This window comes from Onychostruthus taczanowskii, unplaced genomic scaffold (assembly GCF_017590055.1).
Source record: "Onychostruthus taczanowskii isolate IOZ18803 unplaced genomic scaffold, ASM1759005v1 scaffold171, whole genome shotgun sequence".
NCBI lineage: Eukaryota > Metazoa > Chordata > Aves > Passeriformes > Passeridae > Onychostruthus > Onychostruthus taczanowskii.
In genome coordinates, this window is record NW_024498918.1 from 350877 (window position 1) to 364052 (window position 13176).

The 13176-nt window shown below is 52.2% G+C and overlaps 1 protein-coding gene across 2 annotated transcripts; it reads left to right on the top strand.

Moving 5' to 3' along the window:
* Positions 1-4254: 4254 nt before the first annotated feature.
* MECR (mitochondrial trans-2-enoyl-CoA reductase) lies at positions 4255-12915 on the top strand. Of its 2 annotated transcripts, XM_041400113.1 has the most exons (10): positions 4255-4554; positions 5793-5890; positions 6065-6196; positions 7653-7796; positions 7880-7982; positions 8194-8296; positions 9011-9084; positions 9472-9532; positions 10036-10108; positions 11201-12915. In XM_041400113.1, the coding sequence occupies exons 1-10, from the start codon at positions 4364-4366 to the stop codon at positions 11362-11364; spliced, it is 1143 nt and encodes a 380-aa protein (XP_041256047.1). In that variant the 5' UTR covers positions 4255-4363; the 3' UTR covers positions 11365-12915. The 2 variants fall into 2 exon arrangements, with proteins under 2 accessions (XP_041256047.1, XP_041256048.1); XM_041400114.1 differs by lacking the exon at positions 6065-6196.
* Positions 12916-13176: the final 261 nt, after the last annotated feature.

Below are 13176 nucleotides of genomic sequence, written 5' to 3' on the forward strand. Positions count from 1 at the left end.
AGGTATTTTGTGTCTCTGATCACATCCAAAATCACAAATGTCATTTATTTTCAGACCTGAGGTTTGGCTATTGCTCAAATTTTTCATAATCATGTCTCAGTGCTGACAGGCTGGAGCCTGAGCACAGAGCTGGCTGTGCAACCAGCTCCTTTTAAAATCCAACTGCAAGGAAACGAGGGAACAATATCACATCCAACATTTATTTATTATCATTTTACATTTGGTTTTACATCTTGTTTGGGTTTATTTTGTTCAGTTTTACGTACAGGGGAAGTGTTAGCTGTCCTCTCTCGTTTGCCCTCCTCTGAGCATCAGCAGCTCTGCTTTGGTGCCTTTCCAAAGCCCGTTGGGGAAAGGATGCACTTGGCAGTTTGTGACAAAAAGAGTTCATTGGGCATTTCATGGGAACAAACAAAACCAACTGGCTCAGGAATGGACAGAACCCAGAACTGAAATCCATCAGTTCTTTTCCCAAATCATTGTTCATGCTAACAATTTCCTGCAATGATGGGGAAATTTCAGGTCTACAGAGAAGAGAAGGAAAATGAGAAGTTAAAATGCAGTTAAGAAAGGATAAAAGACACCAATTTGGTCCCTTTCTTCACCTGGGCAGCTTTTCAAACTGTTCCAAGAGATCTTCCCTGCCAAATCACTTGGGTTGATGCCTCTGGGTGCCATTGTGGCAACATGGGGCCCAAAGAAGCATCTCCCCTGCCCACCTCAGCCGTGCTCTTCCTCATCCAGCTGGATGATGTCCTGTGGACATCACACCTCAGTTCTGAGTCACCTCCTAAACACCAACCCTCGAGACCAGTTCCTGCACTGTTCCAAGCTGGAAAAATGCCTGAACAGGAAGATTTTTGCATCTATCACCCTGAAAGTCCAGGGATGGACCAGCTCCACTGCACAACCCAAATACTGGCGGCATGGGAAAAAGCCGTGATGGGAAAAGCAAGGAGCAAGCAAGGACGATGTCCCAGCACAGCTGGATCCTCTCAGCATCTCCCTCTCCTTCCTTATTTATGGCTGGAGCTGAATCCTCCTTGTTCATCTCCTTGGCAGAGGATCAGAACTCATCAATTCTCCATTCGCCACTGAGCGTCCTGTTTCTTCCTAGACGTTTTTCCTTAATTATCTGACAATGAAACAACTTAAAGGGGGATTAATAAAAAATCAGAGAGGCAAGAAACAGCCATCAGTGTGCTTAAAAAAACAAAACCTCTGTGGGCATCCCATCCCACTGACCTCATCTCCATGTGGAGCTGGGAGCATCGGGCACACGTTTTGAGGTGTTAAGAATTCAATAGTTTATGGGATTGTCCAGCTCCATCAGAGATGTTAAATGAGGGATTCAGGGATAAACCAAGGATTATGCAAAGCAGAGCTTTAAGGACAATATGTTTTCCATTCAAAGATTCAGGCAAGTCTAATAAAAAGCGATTGATGTCAGAGCAAGGGGGCTCTGCCAGTAGCGCTGGGTTTGGGGGGAATGAGGCTCAATATGGGAAAATAACCAGCTGAGCTGTTCTTAAGCATTAAAAAATGCAGGAGATGGGGAGGGACTGGTCCCAGGAGCCCCCAGGAGCCTGCAATGGACACAGGTGGCTGCAGTGATTGGGAAGAAGGAGAAGGGTCTGGGGACACAGGAGCTCAGTGCTCGAGGGCCGGGGCAGCCCCTCCACCGCCTTCCCCCCTGGGGGATTCTGAGCATCCCCTTCTCTGCCTGGACAGGGAAGTTATTTTGCAGCTTGTTTCACAAGACTTGTCCTTTTGGTGCATCCCAGTCCTGAAATCCCAGCCCAGCCTCCTGACCTGATGTCCAGGGGATCCAGCAGGGCTTGGACCACATCTGGCTGCCCTGGGACAGCCACTGAGATGCAACATCAAAATCCCCACTCAGAAGCCCTTCCCAGAAATCTCTCCAGCCTCAGCTTTCTTATTTTTTTTCCCTAAGCAAAGCAGACACACCTTCCATTTCTCCACCAAAAAGGGAAAAGGCAATAAATTATTATTCCCTTTAATTAAAAGGGGTGTCAGTCTTTATAAGCAGTTAATTAATAATTTCACATTAACTTAATTAAGCACTGGGAGAGCTGGAGGCAGCACAGTCCACATGAGGCTCCTGGGGTCAGGCTGAACCTGCTGGGCTCAACTCCTCCTAAACCAGGAGATAAAATCTCTGTCCTCAACAGGACAGAGAAATCCCAGCAAATGCCACCCTGGTGTCACAAAGGTGCTTGTTCCCACCCTGCATCCCCTCACGCCTGCAGGAACAAATCCAACTTATCATCAGCACTTTTGCTTTCCAGCCATGCCCAAATGTGAACAACTCCAATTAATTGATGGCTGTATAAATCATGATACTATGATAAATCAGAGCTCATGAACAATAACAGGGGTTAAAGCAGAGAGGAGCAGAGGACAGCACTCCTTCCCCCCACCAGGTGCTGGGAAATCATCTCCTCTTCCTCCTCTGCCCACCCACTCCTAAACCCTCAACTGCAAAGTGGATTTTCATGCAACACTCCTATAAAAAAGTGCAATTCCAGGATATGAAGTAGTCATTAATCATGCGGAAATTGCGCTTGTTACAGGAGAAACATTAACAAAATAATCATAAATCGTCTGCCAGCTCTGATTTGCGGGCGCACACGTTTGCAAGGGGATGGAGAGGCCTCTCATTTGGCTTCTGTAATTAGTGATTAACCCTTTGCTACGTGGGGCAGAGCATGGACACAATTCCTCCACCACAGATTGCTCGTGCATCCCCCCTAAACACAAAACATTTGAGGCATTCCTGGCATCCTTGGAAAGCTGTAGGTTTTGAGGTTATTAAAATCCCATTATTTTATTGCTGTGATTAGATTAAAATGATTAAATGACTGAAATACCCAGCCATGCTGGAGGCAGCTGGGGAGGCCCCTTCCTGCCTGGAGGTGGAGGTGCTGCCAGGACCTGGATGTGCTCAGGACCCCAACCAGGTGGGAAAAGGCTGTTTTGTCCTCTGACTCTGCTGTCCTTGCAGTACCATCACATGGGAGACTTTTACATCCACCTACAAGTGACCTCAAGGCTCCTTATAAACTGAAGAAGTCGGTGAAAAAAGTTCTTTTTCTCTCTCTCTCTCTCTCCCCTGTGCTGTTACAGAGGTTCTGGTGGGAACAACCCTGAGCCCTCTGAGGCACCCCCAAAAGCAAATCATACCCCAGAAAAGGCAGAAAACCTGTCACCAGCACTCTGGAAGAGAGTTTTTTCCAAACCTGAACTTTTCCTTCATCTTGAATCTGAATTCACACCCCAAAGAATATGTTGCTTTCCTTTTTTGTTAAAAAAATGATGTGAACTATCAAGCTTGACTAAATCTTCCATTTAGGATCATGACAAGCTGGGTCAGCTGAGACTGAAAAATCCTACCCTGAGCACCTGGCCTTGTTTTAGTACCCACCAGTGTCTGTCTGTGCTGGATCACCGGAGAGGGGACAGCCTCGGGACGATCGGTGGTGATCCAGCAGGAATCTGTGGGGCTGATCCTCTCTTGGATATCAATCCTTTGCAAAGCAAGTCTCTGTCACAGGTCTATCGGGAAGCAGGAGGCTCTGTTTCTCTTTCCCCCACTCTGATCTAGTCAGTTTTAATTGGAAGACTAAATGAGACCTTTCCTTCAAGATAATTATACGAAACATTGAATTAAAGTACTATCGGGAATTTTTTTCTCACCACTTGTGTCAGGCATCTGTTGTTTTAAATAATCATCTGACGAACACTTCCCTGCAGCTCTCCCTGCTGGGAGCGTTCCTATCCCAGACAGAGCAGCTGGAAAGCACCGGGTAATAAAGCAGAGAAAATGGATTTTTCTCCCCAAAATCACAAAACCATGGAATGGTTTTGGTGGAAAGAGATCTTAAAGCTCATCCCATCCCACCCCTGCCATGGCAGGGCCACCTCCCACTGTCCCAGGCTGCTCCAAGCCCGTGTCCAGCCTGCCTTGGGCACTGCCAGGGGTCCAGGGGTGCCTCACAACGACGATCCTGGAGGTGCTTTTCAATCTGAACGATTCCATGATCCGGTGACCACGCGGACCGAGATGTTCCTGCGCCCATGGACACAGAGAGCTCGGCTGAGAGCTCGGCTGCGCGGACGCGGACCCGGTTAATAACTTCAGAGCGTTCTGGGCACAAACCAGCGGGAAGCGGGCCCTGAGGGCGCGGGGCTAGCGGCCGGGCCGCCTTAAGGCCCGGGGGCGGGGCCGCCCGGGGGCGGGGCCAACCCGAGCGTCAGCGGCGGCAGCGCCGGGCTCAGCCGGGCAGCGCCGAGAAGTGTCGAGTTCAGCCGAGCGGAGCCGAGTTCAGCCGAGCGGCGGCGAATGCAGCGAGCGGCAGCGTGGGTGCTGCGCGGGGCGCGGACCCCGCAAATGCTGACCCCCCTGGTTCGGACCCCCCAAGTGCTGACCCCCCTGGTTCGGACCCCCCCGGTGCGGGCGCGATCGGCCACGGCGGGGACGCCTCCGCTCGGGCTGCTCTATGAGCGGCACGGGGAGCCCGCAGCCGTCGTGCAGTAAGGGCGGGACGCGGGGATGCATTGCAGCGGGGTGCAGGAATGGGGTGGGTGTGGATGTGGGGGGCATTGCAGGGAGGGGGTGCGGGTGTAGGGCCAGGGCTGGGGGGGCACAGTGGGACAGAGATCTGGAGCGGGGCTGCGGGGGTGCAGAGAGGAGTGGGGGTGCAGGTGAGGTTTTGGGGTGCTGCAGGGCTGCTTTGGGGGGTCAGGACTTGCGCACCCCAGGCGTAGAGGGTGGGGATGGGTTGCAGCTCCCTGAGGGACCCCTGAACACGCAGGAGGACCCTGGGATGCCCCAGTGTTTTCCTGGTGCCATGGTCTCACAGGTGGACGCTGGGGGTGATGCCTCCATATCCCCCCACCCAGCTGCTGCTGCTCTGTCAATTGGCCTTAAACCTCGTGTTTTTCTCAAAAAGCCCATTCTTGCTTAATTTGGAGGGAGGGAGGTCCGAGCCTCAGCATCACTGTGCATCAGCTTCACCCTGGGTTGCATCCCATTGATGGGTCTTCCCTTTGAGGTCCCAATTTAGGAACCAAAGCAGCATCACAAGCATTTTTTGGGACAACTGCTGATGCTTAGCAACAAAAATCCTGGAAAGGAGAAAGTTGTAGTTTAGTGGAGTTTAGGCCTTTTTTTTCAAGGGAGGAGACTTTGAGCTCTTGCTGCCCCTCTTGAACCAGCTCAGTTCATGCTGATACATTATCCAGGTGCATCCAGACATCAATCCCCTGTTTTTTTGGAGAAGGAGTGTTGCTTTTCCAAATGATCATTTAGTTGTGCAGTGCTGCTTGTCACCACTGCTACTTCTTGAGATTTGCTGTTATCACCCCATTGCTTGTGCAAGACTGGTCTTGCTTTGCGACTTCTCCTTTTTCACAGATTTCCAGAAATACCCCAGCTTCCCATAAAGCTCGAGTGGGGCGGGATGAGCCGTAAAATCACCAGCCAAAACCGCAGCTCTTTTACACAACCTGCTGAGTTTCTTAAGATTAGTGAGCATCACTGGGCTTAGTGACACGGGATTGTTTCGGGTGGTTGGCTTTTGGCAGCCTCCTCCAAAAATCTGTCCTTTTGTCCAACAGAAATCTGATTTTTTTGATGGGATGGGGCATACGGTGCTGTTAATTTAAGTAGGGTGTGTAGGTGATACAGGCACCCTCCAACTTCAGTCACAGCACAGAAGACATCAACAAACTGGTATTAATGCCCTTTTCTTTTGTGTCTCCCTGTTTAGACTGAAGGATCTGGAAGTGCCTAAGCTGGGGGACTGCGATGTCCACGTCAAGATGTTGGCAGCCCCCATCAATCCTGCCGACATCAACATGATCCAAGGTAGTGTGTTGGATTAATACTTTGCACATTGGTTCTTGCAGGATGCTCCGAGTTGGAAGGGACCCACGAGGATCTTCAAACCCAACTCCTGTCTCGGAGGGTTCAGAGATGGCTCCTGACGCGGGGATTTTGGGGTCTGAGGGGGTCACCAGCTCACCTCCAGCTTCCCTGCAGGGACCTACGCCCTCCTGTCGCCGCTGCCAGCCGTGGGGGGGAACGAAGGTGTCGGGGAGGTGCTGGAGGTTGGGCGCCGTGTGACGGCTCTGAAACCTGGGGACTGGGTCATCCCCGCGAACGCCGGGCTCGGTGAGTTCAGCCTCGGCACTGCTGGGTCCTTGCTCACCCCTCCAGCAAAGCATCTTCCCAGGGGATTTTTGGGGTGCTGGAGCCCATGGGGGGTGCCCAGGCTTGCCCAGAGAGCAAACCCATGGTCAGCTCCTGTGTGAACTGCTGTGAGGATTTTGGGGGTTCCAAAGCAAAAGCACAGCACTCCAAAGCACCGTCTTTGCAGGGTGTGGGTAGAGCCATGAGCCCCTGCACTTACAGCAATTACACCTGATGGGATGGGACTCAAAACGGGGAACAAAACTCCATTAGGGAATGCTGGGCGAGGGAAGCAGGAGTTGGAGCCCGTTTAGTGCCATGTGAGACGAATCATAATGAGACAGTTGAGATAATTGAATGAGGTTATTTCTTACCTGTTTATGTCTTGGTTTATTTTTACCACCTGTTTTTCTTTTAAATTAATTAATTTATTTTTATTTTACTTTTAGTGTATTTTTTTAAAGCAAACTCAGCTGCCCAGCCCCAGCAAGTGATGCTGCTCATCCTCCACAAACACAGGAAGGTTCTCAAGAAGGATGGGGGTCCCCAGGGAAGGGGCTTCTGTGCACAGGACTTACCATGCACCCTAGAACACCTGGAATAGGAGTAGTGGCAAGGCCATTCCTTATGTCAAACTTAATTTTAGCAATAATCTTCTTTTCTGTAGCATAGACCCTTTATGGGATGTCTGTGCCATTATAAAGCATTGCAGCAATCTGTGTTTCTCTGGAAACAACCAAGTTTTGTCCCATCAGCTTAGAGCTTCCCTAAAGACCTGGGATGAAACATTTCACACGGGCAAGGTCACGGTGGCCTCTCACTGCAGTTTTCTCTTTAATAATGCTCTGCTGGGAAAGTGTGGTAATTTATTTCCCAACAAATGTCTCCTATGCTCCTCCAAAATGCCAATGGCCTGATATTTGCTGGTTGTGGTTTAGTGTCACAACTTTTTCTTTGCCTGTTTCCTCTTAAAAGACTTTTTGCTAAATGAGAGAAGGAAAACTATAGAGTTAAGAGCCAAATGGTGTATTTTTAAGCATAAAAATGCTGTAAATAGATGATAGAGGGTTAAATTGGATATAAGCATAGAGGGAGTAAAGCTCGCTAAATTGGCTTGGAATATATGGGCTCATCCATAGGATGGAGAGTATTTCCATTATCTCTGCACACATACCCGGGGAATCCTAGTCCCATTATCCCTCTAGGAAATGATTAGGCTTTGCTGGGTGATAAATCTTGGCAGGCAGTGAGGAATCCATTCCTTGCCTCTTGGAGCATTTTGACTCTACCCATATGGGAACCCATTCTATAATTCTCTCTCCAGGGTGGCTGGTTCCCAGCATGCAATGCTGCTGGAGCCAAGGCTACAGTGTGAGCTGATGGTTTTCCTTTGCTTTCCCCCCTGCTGTGGCTGTGCCCATGGTGCTGCTGTTCCCAGGGACGTGGCGGACGCGGGGAGTGTTCCCTGAGGAGATGCTGCTGAAGGTGCCCAGTGACATCCCTGTGCTCTGTGCTGCCACTCTGAGCGTCAACCCCTGCACGGCGTTCCGTCTGCTGGCTGACTTCGAAAGCCTGGCCCCCGGTATGGCCCTGCCATGAGGGAGCAATTCCACACGGATTTCCTGGCTGCCTCTGCAGTGGGAATCTGGGTTTATTCACATCCAGGTGACTCTGTCATCCAGAACGCCGCCAACAGTGGTGTGGGCCAGGCCGTCATCCAGATCGCCAGGGCCTCCGGTGTCAAGACCATCAATGTGGTGAGGGACAGGTGGGTCCTCTGGGGAGGAGCAAGTTTGGGAGCTGGATTTGCTTATCCTGCCCATCAAACCCAGGATTTTCTCCCGTTTCTTCCTCTAAGTTGTTCTCCAGCCTCTTCCCTGTTGTCCCCATGCAACGTCGGAGCAGAAGGAAGGAGAAGGGGGTACTCTGCTTCCTGGCTCATTTAGTCCTCTTTTTTTATCTCCTTTTTCCCTCCCCAGACCTGATCTCCCAAAACTGGTGGAGAGGCTGATGGCCCTGGGTGCTGACCATGTCGTCACAGAGGAGATGCTGAGAAAGCCAGAGATGAAAGATATATTTAAGGTATCTCAATGCTTATCCCACTGAGAGATGGTCCAGGGCTGTCGCTGCTGTTCAGCACTGGGGAGAAGGGCAGGGATGGTGGGAAGGACAAATTTCTTTCTAGACCAGGATTTAGCCCTGGTAGTGGAGGGATTTTGCTGCTGCCACAAGGGAAGGATCGCAGATTTTGGTTCCAATCAGACTGGGCTTGAAGCAGCCTGGTCTAGCTGAAGGTGTCTTCTGCACATGGCAGGGGATTGGAATGAGTCCCTTCCAACCCCAGCTGTTCCTTGATTCTGACAGATTTTAGCTCTTACTCTCAGCAGCCCTCAGGTAAATGTTGAGGTTAATGCTTGGTTTATCAAGAACCATGGTCCCATCCCCTAAAGAAGCCATAACGTGTCGCCCTGATTTTGTAAGACTTTGTTAAGCCTTCTGATGTTTACATTCTTTCAACAAACTTTCTCACACACAGTTCTGTAAATAACCTATGTTTCGCATTTTTTCATGGAGGTGGAGAGAATTGATAGACCCTTGGTCTGTCCAGTGGCATTGGAGAGGTGGCACTGTCACCCTCCAATCCACTGTCACCTTTGGAAAACTATAAATGTTGGAGTCAGAAAATAAAGCTTCTTCTTCTTTTTTGTTCCCCTCGAGAGCAGCAGTGTGTGTGTCATCATTTCGTGCCTTATCACAACAATAACGTTTGGGAACCTTTGTCATAAACCCTTGCAGAGCATCCCGAGGCCCCGGCTCGCCCTGAACTGCGTTGGAGGCAAAAGTACCACAGAGATGCTGCGGCACCTGCAGTAAGTTTGGCTGGGTGGTGGCTTGGGCACAAGCCTGGGGACAGAAACTGGCAATAGAGGGACCTGCTCTGGAGTCTGTTGAACTTTTTGGAGAGGAAAGATGAATGGAAAAGTGGTTTTGGGTAACAACAGTGATTTGAAGTCTCATGCTGCTGGGGGTAGTTGGGGTCCAGTTGTGAAGGTCCCCCAAGTCCTGGCCAAGTGTAACTGGGGTGCTGAGCTGCAAATTCAGCAAGAAGAGAGCCTGGAAAGTGGGATCTGAGGGGTAACTGGGGAGCCCTGGGTGCAAGGACAGCCCCAGTGGGGTTGGGGACAGCAGAGGAGGAGGTGGCAACTCAGAGTTGCACTTTTGGGACCACCTAACCCAATACCCCTTTCCTACTCCAGGCCCAAGGGGACCATGGTCACCTACGGGGGGATGGCAAAGCAGCCTGTGATGGTGCCTGTGGTGAGTACTGGGGATGTCCCTCCTTAGTCTCCTGTGCTCCACTGCATGTCCCCATCCCCTCAGTACTGTGAGCCCCTGGCTCTCCCCAGGTGCAGATTGAGACCCTCCAGCCTTTTTTTTGCCTGATGGGGTCTGTCACAGGACAAGCTGCATCCACTGCTGGGCTCTTGGCTTTTATATGGAGAATTTGGGCTGCCGAAAAATTCCAGGGGGTAAATGATCCCGCAGGTGCTGAGCATCACACCTGCCCTGACTCCACACCTCTCCACATCCCTGGAGTCACCTCTCCACATCCCTGGCTCACAAATGGGAGCTCTAACAAGGGGCCTTACTGCTACTTTCCACCACTGTCACGCTGAGAGGGGACACACACGTGTCACTGCCTGTGTGAGGGGACATGGGAGTCACTGGATGCACAAGGGGATGCCAGTGTCATTTGCACAAGGGGACATAGGAGTGTTGCTGGGTACCAGGAGGACACATAGGTGTCATACATTCCACAGAGCGCCTTCATCTTCCGTGACATGCGGTTCCGTGGGTTCTGGATGACGCAGTGGCGGAAGGACCACGCACAGGGTGAGCCAGGAGGGCTGAGGGACCTGAGCTGGGGGGGTGAGGGCCCTGAGCTGGGGGGGTGAGGGACCTGAGCTGGGGGAGCTGAGGGTCTGTTCCCCTGCTGGGCATGGGAGCGGGGACAAACCCCACCCAGCACACCCTCACTCCCACTCATGGAGCCATCTCTCTTGTCCCAGTGATGCCTTGAGAAGCTGCCTAGAACAGAGGCTGGACAGTGTTAAAGGAATAAAGTAGGGATTTATTAAAAGGCTTCTTTCAAAGGACACACCTTGGGCAGTACAAAGCCCAGCCGAGGGTACACCCAAGATGGACAGTGGGTCGAGTTTTCACACTTCTATAAGTTTTGGTCCATTTCCATATTGGGGTTAATTGTCCAGTTACAGTCCCACCCTCCCAGTTTGCTCTCCTCAGTTCACTGTTGTTTGCACTTTTTGGGCCTGAAGCTGCAGCGGTGTCCTTGGTTCTGGGGCGGGAAAAGGATTGTTCTGTCTGACTGAACTGTGAGGAGAACTTGCTGACACTTCATATGAAGTTCAGAATTACACACTAATGCAGGACAGAATCTGGAAAATATGAAAGCTAAAACTTAACACACCTTGGGCAGTACAAAGCCCAGCCGAGGGTACACCCAAGATGGACAGTGGGTCGAGTTTTCACACTTCTGTAAGTTTTGGTCCATTTCCATATTGGGGTTAATTGTCCAGTTACAGTCCCATCCTCCCAGTTTGCTCTCCTCAGTTCACTGTTGTTTGCACTTTTTGGGCCTGAAGCTGCAGCGGTGTCCTTGGTTCTGGGGCTGGAAAAGGATTGTTCTGTCTGACTGAACTGTGAGGAGAACTTGCTGACACTTCATATGAAGTTCAGAATTACACACTAATGCAGGACAGAATCTGGAAAATATGAAAGCTAAAACTTAAGGCGTCACCAGGGTGCTGAGAGAGTGGTGCTGGCCTCAGGCAGGGACCATGAGCTCTTTGCTCATCCCACATGCCTGAGCTGAGGGATGTCACACCCAGGGACCCCGTATGGCCGCGGGCGGGTGTTCCCAGGGGTGGTGGATGGCACAGTGAGAACTCCCTCCTTCCTGTGCAGACCAGGAGAGCGTGGCTGCGATGATGGATGCCCTGTGCCAGCTCATCCGCAGGGGCCAGCTCACAGCACCAGCCTGCACCGAGGTCCCGCTTCAGGACTACAGGGCAGCGCTGGAGGCCTCCATGAAGCCCTTTGTGTCCTCCAAGCAGATCCTCCTCCTCTGACCTGCAGCTCCTGGAGCCCTGTCCTGTTCCACATGCTTGTCTACAGACTTGAGTGGTGAAAAGACCCTCCACATCCATTGAATTTCTTTTTTTCCTTTGTTTATCACATTGTGGGTGCCCACTGAAAGCTTTAAAAGCCTCCGCAGCTTTGTGTGGAAGTGCCGCGGGAGGGAGGCTGCACCTCACTGTGGCTGGGGTGAGTTTGGGATCCCAAATGATGGCTCGCTCAGCTCAGAGTGTGAAAAGAGCAGCAGTTCCCCCTCAGATGTGCTTTTTGGGTCTGGCAGGGCTGTAGTTATCCCATCTGGAATGTGGGATGGGCAGGGAAGCCCAAGTCATCTCCCTGCAGCCCTGCTGCCTCCAAGTAGGAGGAGGAAGGGACATGGACTGCCCCAAAGGATGAGGGATGCTGTGGTTGCAGTGGCCCTAGGTGCTGCTGCCGCTCCTGGAGGAGCCCTGGGTCACCCCTGGCTGGGTTTGGCCAAGGGCACTGCAAGGGCTGGGGCCAGACCCTCAGTGTCCCTGAAGGCCCTCCTGGCCGGGTGTGGAACAGTGCCTGTGACACTGCAGAGCAATGTGAAAAGATTTATTATTGACAACAACCAACAATGTGTTCTTGCTTCCTCCTGTGCTGCTCTTCTACTCTATGACCCCAAAGCTCCCTATGGCCCCTGCTCTTGCCAGTCCAGCTCTGCCGAGGTCCGGCCGCGTTGGCTGTGCAGCTGCAGGGGGGGCAGTGGCCGCGGGCCGCAGTGTGGCCGGCGCTGGCCCTGGCCCCAGCGTGGCCATCCCGAACCACGGAGGGGAGCAGAGTGTGGGCAGTGCGAGTGTGCGGGGCCCGTGTGGGGTAGGAGGGGCGGCGTGGGGCCGAGCGGCCGCGGCTGGGGCAGGAGCGGCCTGCGGGGCGCGGCCTGCGGGGCCGTGTCTGCGGGGCCGTTTGCGTGAGGCGGGCCCGGCGCTGCCCGCCCGGGCCGTTGTGTCTGCCCGTGCCTCGGGCACCGTGCAGCTGCTGCTCGTAGGTGTCTGCGCGTCCTCATCCTCCTCCTGCTCCTGCTCCTCCTCCTGCCGCCGGCTGAGCATCCCACCTTTTCCTTGGGTGCTTTGCCAGGATCTCAGTGCCCGGTGGGGGGCACAGCCAGGGGGTTTGTGCTTTCCCCAGCACCTGCAGACCCCTCCGGACACAGGGCAGGTCATCCCTGGTGAGAAAGGGGTTGGAGCAGAACAGCAGCTGCAAAAGGCAAAGGGAAGGAGTTGTTTGATGCAAGGAGGAGGGAGAAAATCAAGGGAGAGCCGGGAGTTGGCACAAGCAAGGACAAAAGGGTGTTAAAGGACTCTGGCATTTCACACCTAAGGCTTTGGTTGACTAAAGTTAGGACAGAGCTTTGTAAAGTCACATCCACCCTCATGTTTTGAGCATTTGGGAGCAGAGAAGTGTAGGGTTTTCAAAAGCCAGAAAACTGCTGAGGAAAACCAAAGCCCGCTAGTTTCCAGGCCCCTCAGCATGTCCAGAGTAACTCACTCCAGGACAAAATAAAGCTGTGTTTGTTCCCATCCAGTCTCCAGCCTTGTCAAGGCTTATTTTAGCTGAACTTGAACCTCCCTGTGAGTGTCCCAAGGAACCTCTGTTGGGAGGAGCTGATGTACTTTTCCCAGTGCAGACCCAGCTGCTGCTACTGCTCTGAGCTCCTCCATGGAGGTCAGCAGGGGAGAATCCCCTTCCATTCTGCGGAATCCATGGAACATTAGCTGGAGAAGGAAGCTTCTCATGGACTCAGTTTCAAAGATCTTCTGGGGCCCTCTCCTGCCCAGCAC